This window comes from Cherax quadricarinatus, chromosome 49 (genome assembly GCF_038502225.1).
Source record: "Cherax quadricarinatus isolate ZL_2023a chromosome 49, ASM3850222v1, whole genome shotgun sequence".
In the NCBI taxonomy this organism is placed as follows: Eukaryota; Metazoa; Arthropoda; class Malacostraca; order Decapoda; family Parastacidae; genus Cherax; species Cherax quadricarinatus.
Genome location: NC_091340.1, coordinates 10,342,533 through 10,356,229, shown reverse-complemented (window position 1 = coordinate 10,356,229; position 13,697 = coordinate 10,342,533). Strand labels below are relative to the sequence as shown.

At 41.3% G+C, this 13,697-nt stretch overlaps 1 protein-coding gene across 1 annotated transcript; it reads right to left on the bottom strand.

The window, feature by feature from the left end:
* Positions 1 to 8,915: 8,915 nt before the first annotated feature.
* On the bottom strand, positions 8,916 to 12,824 carry LOC128696924 (uncharacterized). The gene is made up of 3 exons (XM_053788343.2): positions 12,545 to 12,824; positions 11,012 to 11,996; positions 8,916 to 9,660 (listed from the first exon to the last, which is right to left on the bottom strand). Coding segments are annotated over exons 1-3 (1,446 nt in total). The 5' UTR covers positions 12,546 to 12,824; the 3' UTR covers positions 8,916 to 9,200.
* Positions 12,825 to 13,697: the final 873 nt, after the last annotated feature.

Genomic DNA, 13,697 nt, shown 5'->3' with positions numbered 1-13,697 from the left:
ACACAAATTTTCACTTGTCACTAAGGGCAACTCCACGTCGCCTGGTGAGGATGGTATTACTTACAACATACTCAGATTGCTGTGTCGAGTACCAGGTAATCCATTACTTGAATTATATAACATGAGCTATGTAACTGGGGAGCTCCCTCAATCTTGGACCAACAGCCTCATCATTCCAATTCCTAAGCCCAATCAACAAAATGCATTTCGCCCAATATCTCTTACTAGCTGCTTGTGTAAAACATTTGAGAGAATGATTCTTAATCGTCTCATGTACAGAATCAAACAATTTTTGTCTCCCCGGTTACATGGTTTCATGCATGGAAGGAGCGTGCATCATTGCATAGCCACCTTTCTCACCCTGCACACTGACAGTTCCTACACTACCTTCCTTGACCTTAAATCCGCTTTCGATGTAGCCAACCGACATGTAATAATTAGTGAACTTGCCAGAATGGATGTTGGAGGATGGCTTCTCCGCTGGATTAAAGGCTACCTGTCCAACAGAAAATCGTCTGTGTTGTTCCAGGGACATAGAAGTGTAACTAAAGACTTTGAATTAGGAACCCCACAGGGAGGTGTGCTCAGTCCCACACTGTTCAATATTCTAATTAATGCATTACTTAATGCTATGCCTAGTCAGCCCCATAATTATGTGATTAGTTTTGCTGATGATATAATGATTCACACCACCGGATTCTCCAACACCCAAAACATTCTTAATCATGTACTAGCCTCGTGTCAGGACCTGGGGTTGATAATCTCTACTGATAAAACAAAGATACTCAATAGGCGTCCTCCTCGACAGAGAGGCACAGTTCGTCAGATCCAATTGCATGATGGGTCTCTTCTAGAATATGTAAGCAGATACAGGTATCTAGGCTTTGAGGTTCCACTACTTGGACCTGTTGTAACAAGACTTTGTCGCCAATACAAAGAACGACTAAGAGCACTTAGAGTTGTGGCAGGGCTTCACCCCAGGTATGGTGCTAATGTTAAAATTGTGAAAATGATGTATCTTGCTTATATTAGATCATTGGTTGATTATGCTGCGCCACTACTTGCTCTTGTGTCTGACTGGAAGCTTGGAGGGCTGGAAAAACTGCAGAACGAAGCAATGAGGATCATCCTAGGATGCCCTCGTACTGCCAAAATTTTAAATATGCAAAAAGAACTTGATATTCCAAGCATCAGAGATCGTGTTACTGAAAGAAATATCCTAATTGGGGTTAATATGCTCAGGCAAGCTCATTCAAACCCCTGCACAGAAGCCCTCCAAACTTTCCTCAGCACTGGTGAACACTCCTCCAGATGGATCGAAAAGACTGGAACCGACCTCCGCATGAATCAGATACATGATCTATGTCAAGTAAGGCAACAGCGGCACTTCTCCGCTCCATGGAATATTACCCCATTCCAAACTACCATTCCTCCATTTCCCCCCAAACTACTTCTTAAATCACAACCAAAACTTCGCCTTGAAGCCAAACATGAGGCCTTAAGCTGTATTGATAACTTAGTCACACAGCACACACTCTCGCAAATTATTTACGTTGATGGTTCTGTTCACCAATCCACTGGTGCAGCTGGTAGTGCTGCTGTTGTCGTACAGAGTGATGGCTCTCTTAAAGAAATTGGAGCACGCATCAATAATTGGGCCTCTACCCTTCAGACAGAACTGTTTGCCATACTCCTTGCACTGAAATGCATCTATGTATCAAAGATTGACAGTTTAATTGTAACTGATTCTCTGTCATCCATAAATGCTCTCAACTCATTAAGCATAAATTGTGGCATGCTTGTGTCAGAAGCCAGACACAGGTATGGTAGGATTGTGGACAGTGGAGTCAGAGTGCACATGCTGTGGATTCCATCTCACATTGGTCTTCAGATGCATGATAGAACTGATAAATTGGCTAAGCTGTATGCTTTCAAAGAGGGAGTAGATTACAATCTTGGCTTGTCAGGTAGTAGTTTGAGAACAATAATACGAAAAGAACTTCAGCTGAATTTTATGGACTTAAGGCTCAGGGAGATTGACACCAGTGAGTCCATCTATCATCATTCTATCATGCAGGAGGAGCCACATGTCTATGGTGCATCCAACAAAATAAGCAGACTCTTGGATGTCACTACCGCCCGGCTCCGGCTGGGTTACAAGTATCTTTGGCAGGTTAAATCACCACCACCAGATGTAGACCAAACGAAATGTAAACTTTGCCAGATGGATTATTGTCACACCCTGCGTCATTATGTACTGGAGTGCGATAAAATTAATGAATTTAGAAACAACTCACTCAGAAGTGTTCAAGAAATGGCTAAGTATTTTATCCACAGTGGTATATTACAGACCATTCTGGAGAAATACCCTGACTTTGCTAGCTGTAAATAAAGCATTACCACATGTGTGCATGTGTGTGTGTGTGTGTGTGTGTGTGTGTGTGTGTGTGTGTGTGTGTGTGTGTGTGTGAGTATGAGTGTGTGTGTGTATGAGTGTGAGTGTGTGTATGAGTGTGTGTGAGTATGAGTGTGTGTGCGTGTGTGTATGAGTTTGTGTGTGTGTGTGTGTGTGTGTGTGTGTTTATGTGTGTGTGTGTATGAATTTGTATGTGTGTGTGTGTGTGTGTGTGTGTGAGAGAGAGAGAGACTCAGCAATCAACATTTGCACCAATAACTCACTACAGTTGTGACCGGGTGTGGAAGTGTGAATTGCTCATTACTCTAAAATTTGTTCATGATTGCAGCCATGTATAAACGTAAGTAACCATTCTTACAGTATTCATTACCTTTGTAACTTGTGAGTTCATTACCTTTGTAACTTGTGAGTTCATTACCTTGTACCTAGTTCAGCCATCAAAACTTTGGAGCCCGGTCCCTGGACCCATTGTGTACCTCTGTAATCTGTAAATACCTTTGTAACTTGTAATGATTGTGACTAGACCTACCTGGAGTTCATTACCTTTGTAAATTGTGAGTTCATTACCTTTGTAAATTGTGAATTCATTGCCTCTGTAACTTGCTCAGCTATCAAAACTTTGAGGCCCAGTCCCTGGACCCATTATGTACCTCTGTAATCTTTTGACTACCGCCCACAGGATGGGTATGGGGTGCATAATAAACATATTAAACTAACTAACTATATGGCAAGATGAGCGTTGCTATTTAAGCCAAGATCGCAAGTTCTGCCTATTCGGCACACATAAATATATATATATATATATATATATATATATATATATATATATATATATATATATATATATATATATATATATATATATATATATATATATATATATATATATATATAATGTTGTTAGATTATGTATTGGTGGATAAAAGATTAATAGGTAGGCTCCAGGATGTACATGTTTATAGAGGGGAAACTGATATATCTGATCATTATTTAGTTGTACCTACAGTTAGAGTAAGAGGTAGATGGGACAAGAGGGAGGTGGCAAGAACAAGTAGGAGGGAAGTGAAAGTGTATAAACTAAGGGAGGAGGAAGTTCGGGTGAGATATAAGCGACTATTGGCAGAAAAGTGGGCTAGTGCAAAGATGAGTAGTGGGGGGGGGGGGTTGAAGAGGGTTGGATGAGTTTTAAAAATGCAGTATTAGAATGTGGGGCAGAAGTTTGTGGTTATAGGAGGGTGGGGGCAGGAGGGAAGAGGAGTGATTGGTGGAATGATGAAGTAAAGGGTGTGATAAAAGAGAAAAAGTTAGCTTATGAGAGGTTTTTACAAAGCAGAAGTGTTATAAGAAGAGCAGAGTATATGGAGAGTAAAAGAAAGGTGAAGAGAGTGGTGAGAGAGTGCAAAAGGAGAGCAGATGATAGAGTGGGAGAGGCACTGTCAAGAAATTTTAATGAAAATAAGAAAAATTTTTGGAGTGAGTTAAACAAGTTAAGAAAGCCTAGGGAACGTATGGATTTGTCAGTTAAAAACAGAGTAAGGGAGCTAGTAGATGAGGAGATGGAGGTATTAGGTAGATGGCGAGAATATTTTGAGGAACTTTTAAATGTTGAGGAAGAAAGGGAGGCGGTAATTTCGTACACTGGCCAGGGAGGTATACCATCTTTTAGGAGTGAAGAAGAGCAGAATGTAAGTGTGGGGGAGGTACGTGAGGCATTACGTAGAATGAAAGGGGGTAAAGCAACTGGAACTGATGGAATCATGACAGAAATGTTAAAAGCATGGGGGGATACAGTGTTGGAGTGGTTGGTACTTTTGTTTAATAAATGCATGAAAGAGGGGAAGGTACCTAGGGATTGGCGGAGAGCATGTATAGTCCCTTTATGTAAAGGGAAGGGGGACAAAAGATATTCTAAAAATTATAGAGGAATAAGTTTACTGAGTATACCAGGAAAAGTGTACGGTAGGGTTATTATTGAAAGAATTAGAGGTAAGACAGAATGTAGGATTGTGGATGAGCAAGGAGGTTTCAGAGTGGGTAGGGGATGTGTAGATCAAGTGTTTACATTGAAGCATATATGTGAACAGTATTTAGAGAAAGGTAGGGAAGTTTTTATTGCATTTATGGATTTAGAAAAGGCATATGATAGAGTGGATAGGGAAGCAATGTGGCAGATGTTGCAAGTATATGGAATAGGTAGTAAGTTACTAAATGCTGTAAAGAGTTTTTATGAGGATAGTGAGGCTCAGGTTAGGGTGTGTAGAAGAGAGGGAGACTACTTCCCGGTAAAAGTAGGTCTTAGACAGGGATGCGTAATGTCACGATGGTTGTTTAATATATTTATAGATGGGGTTGTAAAAGAAGTAAATGCTAGGGTGGTCTGACCAAGGGTAACACAAATGCTAGGGTGTTCGAGAGAGGGGTGGGATTAAATTATGGGGAATCAAATACAAAATGGGAATTGACACAGTTACTTTTTGCTGATGATACTGTGCTTATGGGAGATTCTAAAGAAAAATTGCGAAGGTTAGTGGATGAGTTTGGGAGTGTGTGTAAAGGTAGAAAGTTGAAAGTGAACATAGAAAAGAGTAAGGTGATGAGGGTATCAAATGATTTAGATAAAGAAAAATTGAATATCAAATTGGGGAGGAGGAGTATGGAAGAAGTGAATGTTTTCAGATACTTGGGAGTTGACGTGTCGGCGGATGGATTTATGAAGGATGAGGTTAATCATCGGATTGATGAGGTAAAAAAGGTGAGTGGTGCGTTGAGGTATATGTGGAGTCATAAAACGTTATCTATGGAGGCAAAGAAGGGAATGTATGAAAGTATAGTAGTACCAACACTCTTATATGGGTGTGAAGCTTGGGTTGTAAATGCAGCAGTGAGGAGGCGGTTGGAGGCAGTGGAAATGTCCTGTCTAAGGGCAATGTGTAGTGTAAATATTATGCAGAAAATTCGGAGTGTGGAAATTAGGAGAAGGTGTGGAGTTAATAAAAGTATTAGTCAGAGGGCCGAAGAGGGGTTGTTGAGGTGGTTGGTCATTTAGAGAGAATGGATCAAAGTAGAATGACGTGGAGAGCATTTAAATCTGTAGGAGAAGGAAGGCGGGGTAGGGGTCGTCCTCGAAAAGGTTGGAAGGAAGGGGTAAGGGAGGTTTTGTGGGCGAGGGGCTTGGACTTCCAGCAGGCGTGCATGAGCGTGTTCAATAGGAGTGAATGAAGACGAATGGTATTTGAGACCTGACGATCTGTTGGAGTGTGAGCAGGGTAATATTTAGTGAAGGGATTCAGGGAAACCGGTTATTTTTATATAGCCGGACTTGAGTCCTGGAAATGGGAAGTACAATGCCTGCACTCTGAAGGAGGGGTTCGGGATATTAGCAGTTTGGAGGGATATATTGTGTATCTTCATACGTATATGCTTCTAAACTGTCGTGTTCTGAGCACCTCTGCAAAAACAGTGATTGTGTGAGTGAGGTGAAAGTGTTGAATGATGATGAAAGTGTTTTCTTTTGGGGGATTTTCTTTCTTTTTGGGTCACCCTGCCTCGGTGGGAGACGGCCGACTTGTTGAAAATATATATATATATATATATATATATATATATATATATATATATATATATATATATATATATATATATATATATATATATATAAAATGTATGTATGTGTGTATGTATATATATATATATATATATATATATATATATATATATATATATATATGCAGCAGGGTGTCGGCTGATCAATTCGGACTTCATGGTCCGAATTCGAATTCATGAGGAGGTCAACGACTTCATAAAGAGAAGTCACGCCACAGCCCGTTGCCCAGCTCAATGAGAACTCCAATTACTGAGGTCTGATTGAAATCACTCTGACTTTTTTGGGTCATCCTTGGTACTTTACACATATGCTGCTACCTGGTTACCTGGAGGTTACCTGGAGGTTATTCCGGGGATCAACGCCCCCGCGGCCCGGTCCATGACCAGGCCTCCCGATGGATCAGGGCCTGATCAACTAGGCTGTTACTGCTGGCCGCACGCAGTCCAACGTACGAGCCACAGCCCGGCTGATCCGGCACTGACTTTAGGTATCTGTCCAGCTCTCTCTTGAAGGCAGCCAGGGGTTTATTGGCAATTCCCCTAATGCTTGATGGGAGGCTGTTGAACAGTTTTGGGCCCCGGACACTTATGGTGTTTTCCCTTAGTGTACCAATGGCGCCCCTACTTTTTATTGGGGGCATTTTGCATCGCCTGCCCAGTCTTTTACTTTCGTAGGAGTGATTTCTGTTTGCAGATTCGGGACCATTCCTTCCAAGATTTTCCAAGTGTAGATTATGATATATCTCTCCCTCCTGCGTTCCAACAAGTACAAGTCAAGTGCTTCCAAGCGTTCCCAGTAGTTAAGGTGCTTGACAGAACTTATACGTGCAGTAAAGGATCTCTGTACACTCTCTAGATCTGCGATTTCACCTGCTTTGAATGGAGATGTTAATGTACAGCAGTATTCCAGCCTAGAGAGAACAAGTGATTTGATAAGGATCATCATGGGCTTGGCATCTCTCGTTTTGAAAGTTCTCATTATCCATCCTATCATTTTCTTTGCACGTGCGATCGTGGCACTGTTGTGATCCTTGAAAGTGAGATCCTCAGACATTACTACTCCCAGGTCCCTTACATTATTTTTCCGCTCTATTGTATGGCCGGAGTCAGTAGTATACTCTGTCCTAGTTATTATCTCCTCCAGTTTTCCATAACGGAGTAGTTGGAATTTGTCCTCATTGAACATCATATTGTTTACCGTTGCCCACTGGAAAACTTTGTTTATATCTTCTTGGAGGTTAACCGCGTCCTCAGCAGATGACAGCCTCATGCAGATCCTAGTATCATCCGCAAAGGATGATACGGTGCTGTGGTGTATATCTCTGTCTATGTCTGATATGAGGATAAGGAATAAGATGGGGGCGAGTACTGTTCCTTGTGGAACAGAGTTCTTCACTATGGCATGTATCATAATCTGTGTAACTGTATTTGTGTATACCTGAATAAACTTACTTATCAAAAGCGTCCAGAGAGAGTCACTATGCTACCCTGGAAAGATGGTAAGCAGATTGCCTGGGACTACGAAAGCAAAAGACTTGGCAGACGATGCAACATCCCCCCAATGAAAAGCAGGGGTGTCACTAGCACGTTAAGAGACCATACAATAAGTGTCAGGGGCCCGAGACTGTTCAACTGCCTCCCAGCACACATAAGGGGGATTACCAACAGACCCCTGGCAGTCTTCAAGCTGGCACTGGACAAACACCTAAAGTCAGTTCCTGATCAGCCGGGCTGTGGCTCGTACGTTGGTTTGCGTGCAGCCAGCAGCAACAGCCTGGTTGATCAGGCTCTGATCCACCAGGAGGCCTGGTCACAGACCGGGCCGCGGGGGCGTTGACCCCCGGAACTCTCTCCAGGTAAACTCCAGGTGGTGCCACTTTGGCGGACGCCTACTTGCCATACTCTGAAGCTGAAGAGGGTGGAGCTGCCAGTTACAGGGACACCTAGAAGATCCACAAAACATGTAGACCTGCCCCCTTGCTATAACTTCATCCCATTAGGGTCGGCGCCCTTGGAGCATGGGGGCAAGTGTGCTCTAAAGTTCCTCGGAGAACTGGGTGAAAAACTCATCACAGAAAACAAGGATCACAGAGTGCTTGCAGCATTCTGGGCACTCGACCCACCACCATGGAGCTGGACGAAGTATTTGAGATGTAGCTCTGAAATGTTACTTATGTTGTTCTACTTCCTATTGTATTTTTGTTAACGTATTTTGTCTTTAAAGTTCACTTAGAATATTGAATATAGAGGGTGGTAGGAGAAGAAAATATTCAAACGCTCCGGGGAGAGTATCAACTTTTCAATGAAGTAAGTTTATTCTTTTCTCTGAGAATATATATATATATATATATGTGTGTGTGTGTGTGTGTGTGTGTGTGTGTGTGTGTGTGTGTGTGTGTGTGTGTGTGCGTGCGTGTGTGCGTGCGTGTGTCTCATGTCGAACAGATAAAACTGGTCAATTAGCAAGAACTCATTTAAAATTAACTCCTAAAATTTTCTGATTTACGTTTAAAGATATATGTTTTTCATTTATGTTAATGTAAAAATTAATAATTTTGTACCAGAAGAACCTTAAAAAACTTACCTAACCGTATTATAACAAAAGCAATTTAATTTAGCCTAATCCAATTAAATATATTTTAGATAAGTTTACAGTATTTTAATAATAAACAGACAGAATGAAATATATTTTTTTCGTTAGGTTCAATATGATTTTTGCAATATTATTGTATACACAAATTTTATCTTGCTGTTTAAGCCAAAATCGGAAGTTTTACCTATTAGGCACTACATAATATATATATATATATATATATATATATATATATATATATATATATATATATATATATATATATATATATATATATAGATATATATATATATAATGTATATATATGCTTGTTACCCATGTAGTCTTAAGTTAGGCTTAAGCAAGTTAGGCTTAAGCTTGCCAGAAATGCTCTACATAACCATGGACTTTCTACATGCATTATCGGTCATCACCCATTTATGTACAATGAATCACGTGGAAATAAATTTTTAATTTTAACTTGAATTTGAATTTCTAAAATATCAAATATACAAACGTTTCTTCCATTTTAGACATTATTCAACAATCTTTAACTACTAATACTATGTGTTCCATAACTCCGTAACAAGATCTGTTTAAGATTACCACCTAAGATATTACTCCATGTTCTAACATCTCATCAAATATAGAAATAAATCGGGGTCGCATCAGTGGATTACTATCCAGTTGTTTCAACATTTTCTCCCTGAGATACTCTACAAAGGTTTCATGTTCTCCTTCGGTTGTATTATCCAGATCAATCACATCCGCTGCCTGACTCACCACAACAGGTACAACCATCATTGCCATTATCAAACCAAACAAGTTCTTCTTGTGATATTCCTCTCGTAGTTCCTGAGATGTAAACTCAGCTTTGGTTCCTCCTGACTCCAGCACCTCTCTTAAGGACTCATAGTAAATATTCAAGAAAGTTTCCAAATTGTCCTTCCTTTCAGGACCATTGAAACTGGTGTACATGAAGTAGTTGAGGTCTGTGGCTGGCGAGGCTTTGCGACTGATTTGGAAGTCCAGCAGTCTTACATCGACCGGAACACCTGTCTCATCGTACCTGTTGGATAAATATTTGCATGGAAGTCAATTTAGGTCATAATAAACGACTGTCGCTGAATAAAGCAGATAGGTGGACGGGAGGCTCGAACCTTGGTCCCCAGATCAGCAAATCCAGCCCGATAGCTCACTGGTAAACCATTGGACCTATTAAACTCTGAACCACGGTTAGTCTCTCCCGTCCACCTTTTTGTTTATTCATTTGTATGGAATTTATCCACAGTGAATAGTAGTTGAATTCCAAATGTTTCGTGAAGTCTCGGCAACATTTTCAAGAAAAATTCTTTCGGAATGTAAGTGAAAGATGACAAAAGTGCTTTAATTAATATTCAGTGTAGTTAAACTATTTAGTAAAACATTACTTGGGTGTGAAGCATGGGTGGAGAATGTTGCAACAAGGAGAAGGCTGGAGGCAGTGGAGATGTCGTGTCTGAGGGCAATGTGTGGTGTGAATATAATGCAGAGAATTCGTAGTTCGGAAATTAGAGGGCTGAGGAAGGGTTGTTGAGGTGGTTCGGACATATAGAGAGTAATGGAACAAAATAGAATGACTTCGAGAGTGTATAAATCTGTTGTGGAGGGAAGGCGCAGTTGAGGTCGGTCTACGAAAGGCTGGAGGGAGAGAGTAAAGGAAGTTTTGTGTGCGAGGGGCTTGGACTTCCAGCAAGCGCGCGTGAGCGTGTTAAAAGCGAATGGAAACAAAACGTTTTTAGGACTTGACGTGCTGTTGGAGAGTTAGCAAGGTAACATTTATGAAGGAATTCAGGGAAACCGGCAGGCTGGACTTGAGTCCTGGAGATGGGAAGTATAGTGTTTGCACTCTAAAGGAGAGGTGTTAATGTTGCAGTTTCATAGCTAGTGTAAGCGTGCCTCTGGCAAGACAGTGATGGAGTGAATGATAGTGAAAGTTTTTCTTTTTCGAGCCACCCTACCTTGGTGGGAAACGGCCGATGTGTTAATAAAAAAAATACCTCCTTATTGTGGTATTGTAAATATTAATGTATAATGTTGGAAGTGTAATGAACGCTAGTCATTGGAAACAGAGAAATTAACTTTGAGTCATGAATATAACAAGAAATTAATAATGAGCTGAAGTGGGCTCTCAGAGGCTGAAAAATTGAGCCCCCCTCTCCCCCTTGGTTAAAGAAATTGGAGCTACCCCTCATTGTGTATGTGTGCAAGACACGTAGGTTCAGTCCTCCGTAAGGGACTTGACCCTTTGACCCCTCCCATGAGACGAGAGTATAGCAATTCGGCTTTGGCAAACCTGAATAAACACGATTCCCCTTAGGGGGTGCCTGACCACTATGGGTTTGAGCGCTTTCACACGAATATAATAATTTCATCCCTACTTGAACAAGATGTTGTTGTTCCAGCAGTCACCATGACAAAGCACATCAAAGGGAGGACTCCTCTTAATTTGCTCCACGAAGACGTCCATGCTACTTGGTGCAAAGTCTTTCAGCCAATCAGCGACTTTTTTGTATCCAACGATTCTCTCTGCTATCTCTGCTGCATTCTCAGCTTGTGAAGTAAGCATTTTCTTAAAGTCATCGCCTCCAAGCATTGAGTGAAAGTCTTTCTGAATATATGTGTACTTGTCTTCTAATACTATTGATGCTTCTTTCTGATATAAGATAGAGGCAGCGTGAAGTTTGCCTAGTTCCTTGAGGACAAGGACAGCGTGAGCCTTGTCCATTCCTTTCATACGGTCAAACATTTTGAAACCTTCCTGACGCAAATCTTCAAGGAATATAACTTCCTCTTTCTCAGTAATATGAGCAAAGTAACAGTGAGGAGCCCGTATTGGTTCACGTCCTACATGACTGAGCTGAGCGTTGAGTAAGGGCAAAAGTTCCAGGTAATATCCTGCCTCCTTCTGAAAAATTATGGTCGAAAATCCATTGAAGAATGGGAGGACCCGACATGGATTACATTTCACTACAAATGAGGTTTTCCTGTCTTTTCCTTCTTTATGATAACGAACATCTACACTTGTCACGACGCATGCATAGTTGTCGCCTCTCTCAGTGAAGTCTGTAACAGTCCATGAGAGCAGCTGTGCACTGCTGCCTTGTTGTGACTTCAGGGCTTTTTTGACATGCGACTCTGTGATGAGACTTCGATATGTTTTTTGTGGAGTCTCATTCACCTCTTCTAATTGCTGCCTATCTATTGCCTTGTCTGCTTGCCTGCCATTGACTACCTCTTCTGCATGCCAGCCATTCACTGCCTCTTCTGCATGCCAGCCATTCACTGCCTCTTCTGCATGCCAGCCATTCACTGCCTCTTCTGCATGCCAGCCATTCATTGCCCCTTCTGCTTGTGTGTCACACACTGCAAAACAGTAATGCCAATATGAGTTTCACTTGATCGTTTTTTAAGAAGCATATAGTGGAAAGAGTGGAGTGGGGTGATGGTGAAAAACAAATAACTCGTGTGGGTCATTCAGTGTAATGAGAAGTGGAGGCTTGTTCCTCCTTCCTCAATGTGTGGAGATAACAGATTAGGTAACAGCTAGCAAATATTTTTAAGGAGACGTAACCTCTTGTCCCGTCTCGCCCAGTATTCGAATCTGGATCCTTTCGCTTGTGAGCCAAGCGCTATTCCAGGTATAAGTCCACTACTTACCTTATGTAAAACATTTGTAAATTAATGGGAGGATATAACTCATGTGAATATATCAAACAAGAAAGGAATTTTGTTTGAATAGTTCAATCAACAACCGAGATGCTCTCCAAGGTGTTCCGTCCTCGATTACAGGTTGAGAGAGACAAATTTACTATCCTCCATTTGTCTTCATGTACTTATAGCTTCCCGTTGAGAAATAATCATTACACATTGACACAGCAACATTCATGAGTCTTTATAAATAATATACTTACTCTTTAAGGAAAAACGTTGTTTATTTTTAGAGATGTTAGGCTAGAGGGATTTACACGCGACAATTTGGAGTAAGAATACTTCTCGGAACTATTTGTATAGTAGGTAGTTCACAGAACTGTTTGGATAGTAGGTAGTTCACGGAACTGTTTGGATAGTAAGTAGTTCACGGAATTGTTTGAACAGGTTGATAAAATGAATATTTGAAGAACAAGTTGATCACAGGACTTTTATGGAACTCCTCAGAGGAGAGAGTGGAAGAGCAGGTCACAGCAAGCTGGTCTGTGGTTATCGCCTGAGTGTGTGTGTGTGTGTTCAGAGTACCACGAGTAAGATTCTCCAGGTTGCCAAACATAATATTTACAGAAGTTGTCAGCACACTCAAAAAAACTATTTTTATGGGTATATTTGATCGAAGATTGTTATATACATCTGGAGTATACCTGGAGAGGGTATATTCCAAGTGTATATAACAACGCCCCCGCGGCCCGGTCTGTAACCAGGCCTCGCAGTGGATCAGGACCTGATCAACCAGGCTGTTACTGGTGGCTACATGCAAAACCGACGTACGAACAACAGCCTGGCTGGTCAGGTACTGACTTCAGGTGCCTGTCCAGCGTCTTCTTGAAGACACCCAGGGGTCTTTTGGTAATCCCCCTTATGTATGTTGGGAGGTAGTTAAACAGTCTTGAGCCCCTGACACTTATTGTGTTATATCTTGGCGTTTTCGTGGCACCACTGCTTTTCATTGAGAGTTGTTGCATCTCCTGCCGAGTCTTTTGCTTTCATAGGGAGTGATTTTCATGTGCAAATTTGGGACTAGTCCCTCTAGGATTTTCCTAGTATATTATGTATCTTTCTCGCCTACATTCCAGCCAATACAAATCAAGGGACTTCAACGGTTAGTAATTTAGGTACTTTTTCATACTTATCTGAGCCGTGAAAGTTCTCTGTACATTCTCTATGTCTGCAATTTCACCTGCCTTGAAAGGGGCCGTTATTGTACAACAGTATTCCAGCCTAGAGAACAAATGATTCGAAGAGAATCATCATGGGCTTAGCATCCCTAGTATTGAAACTGTTCATGCTAAATCCTATCACTTTCCTAGCAGGTGTGGTGAATACATTGTTGCGATCTTTGAAAGTGAGGTCCTG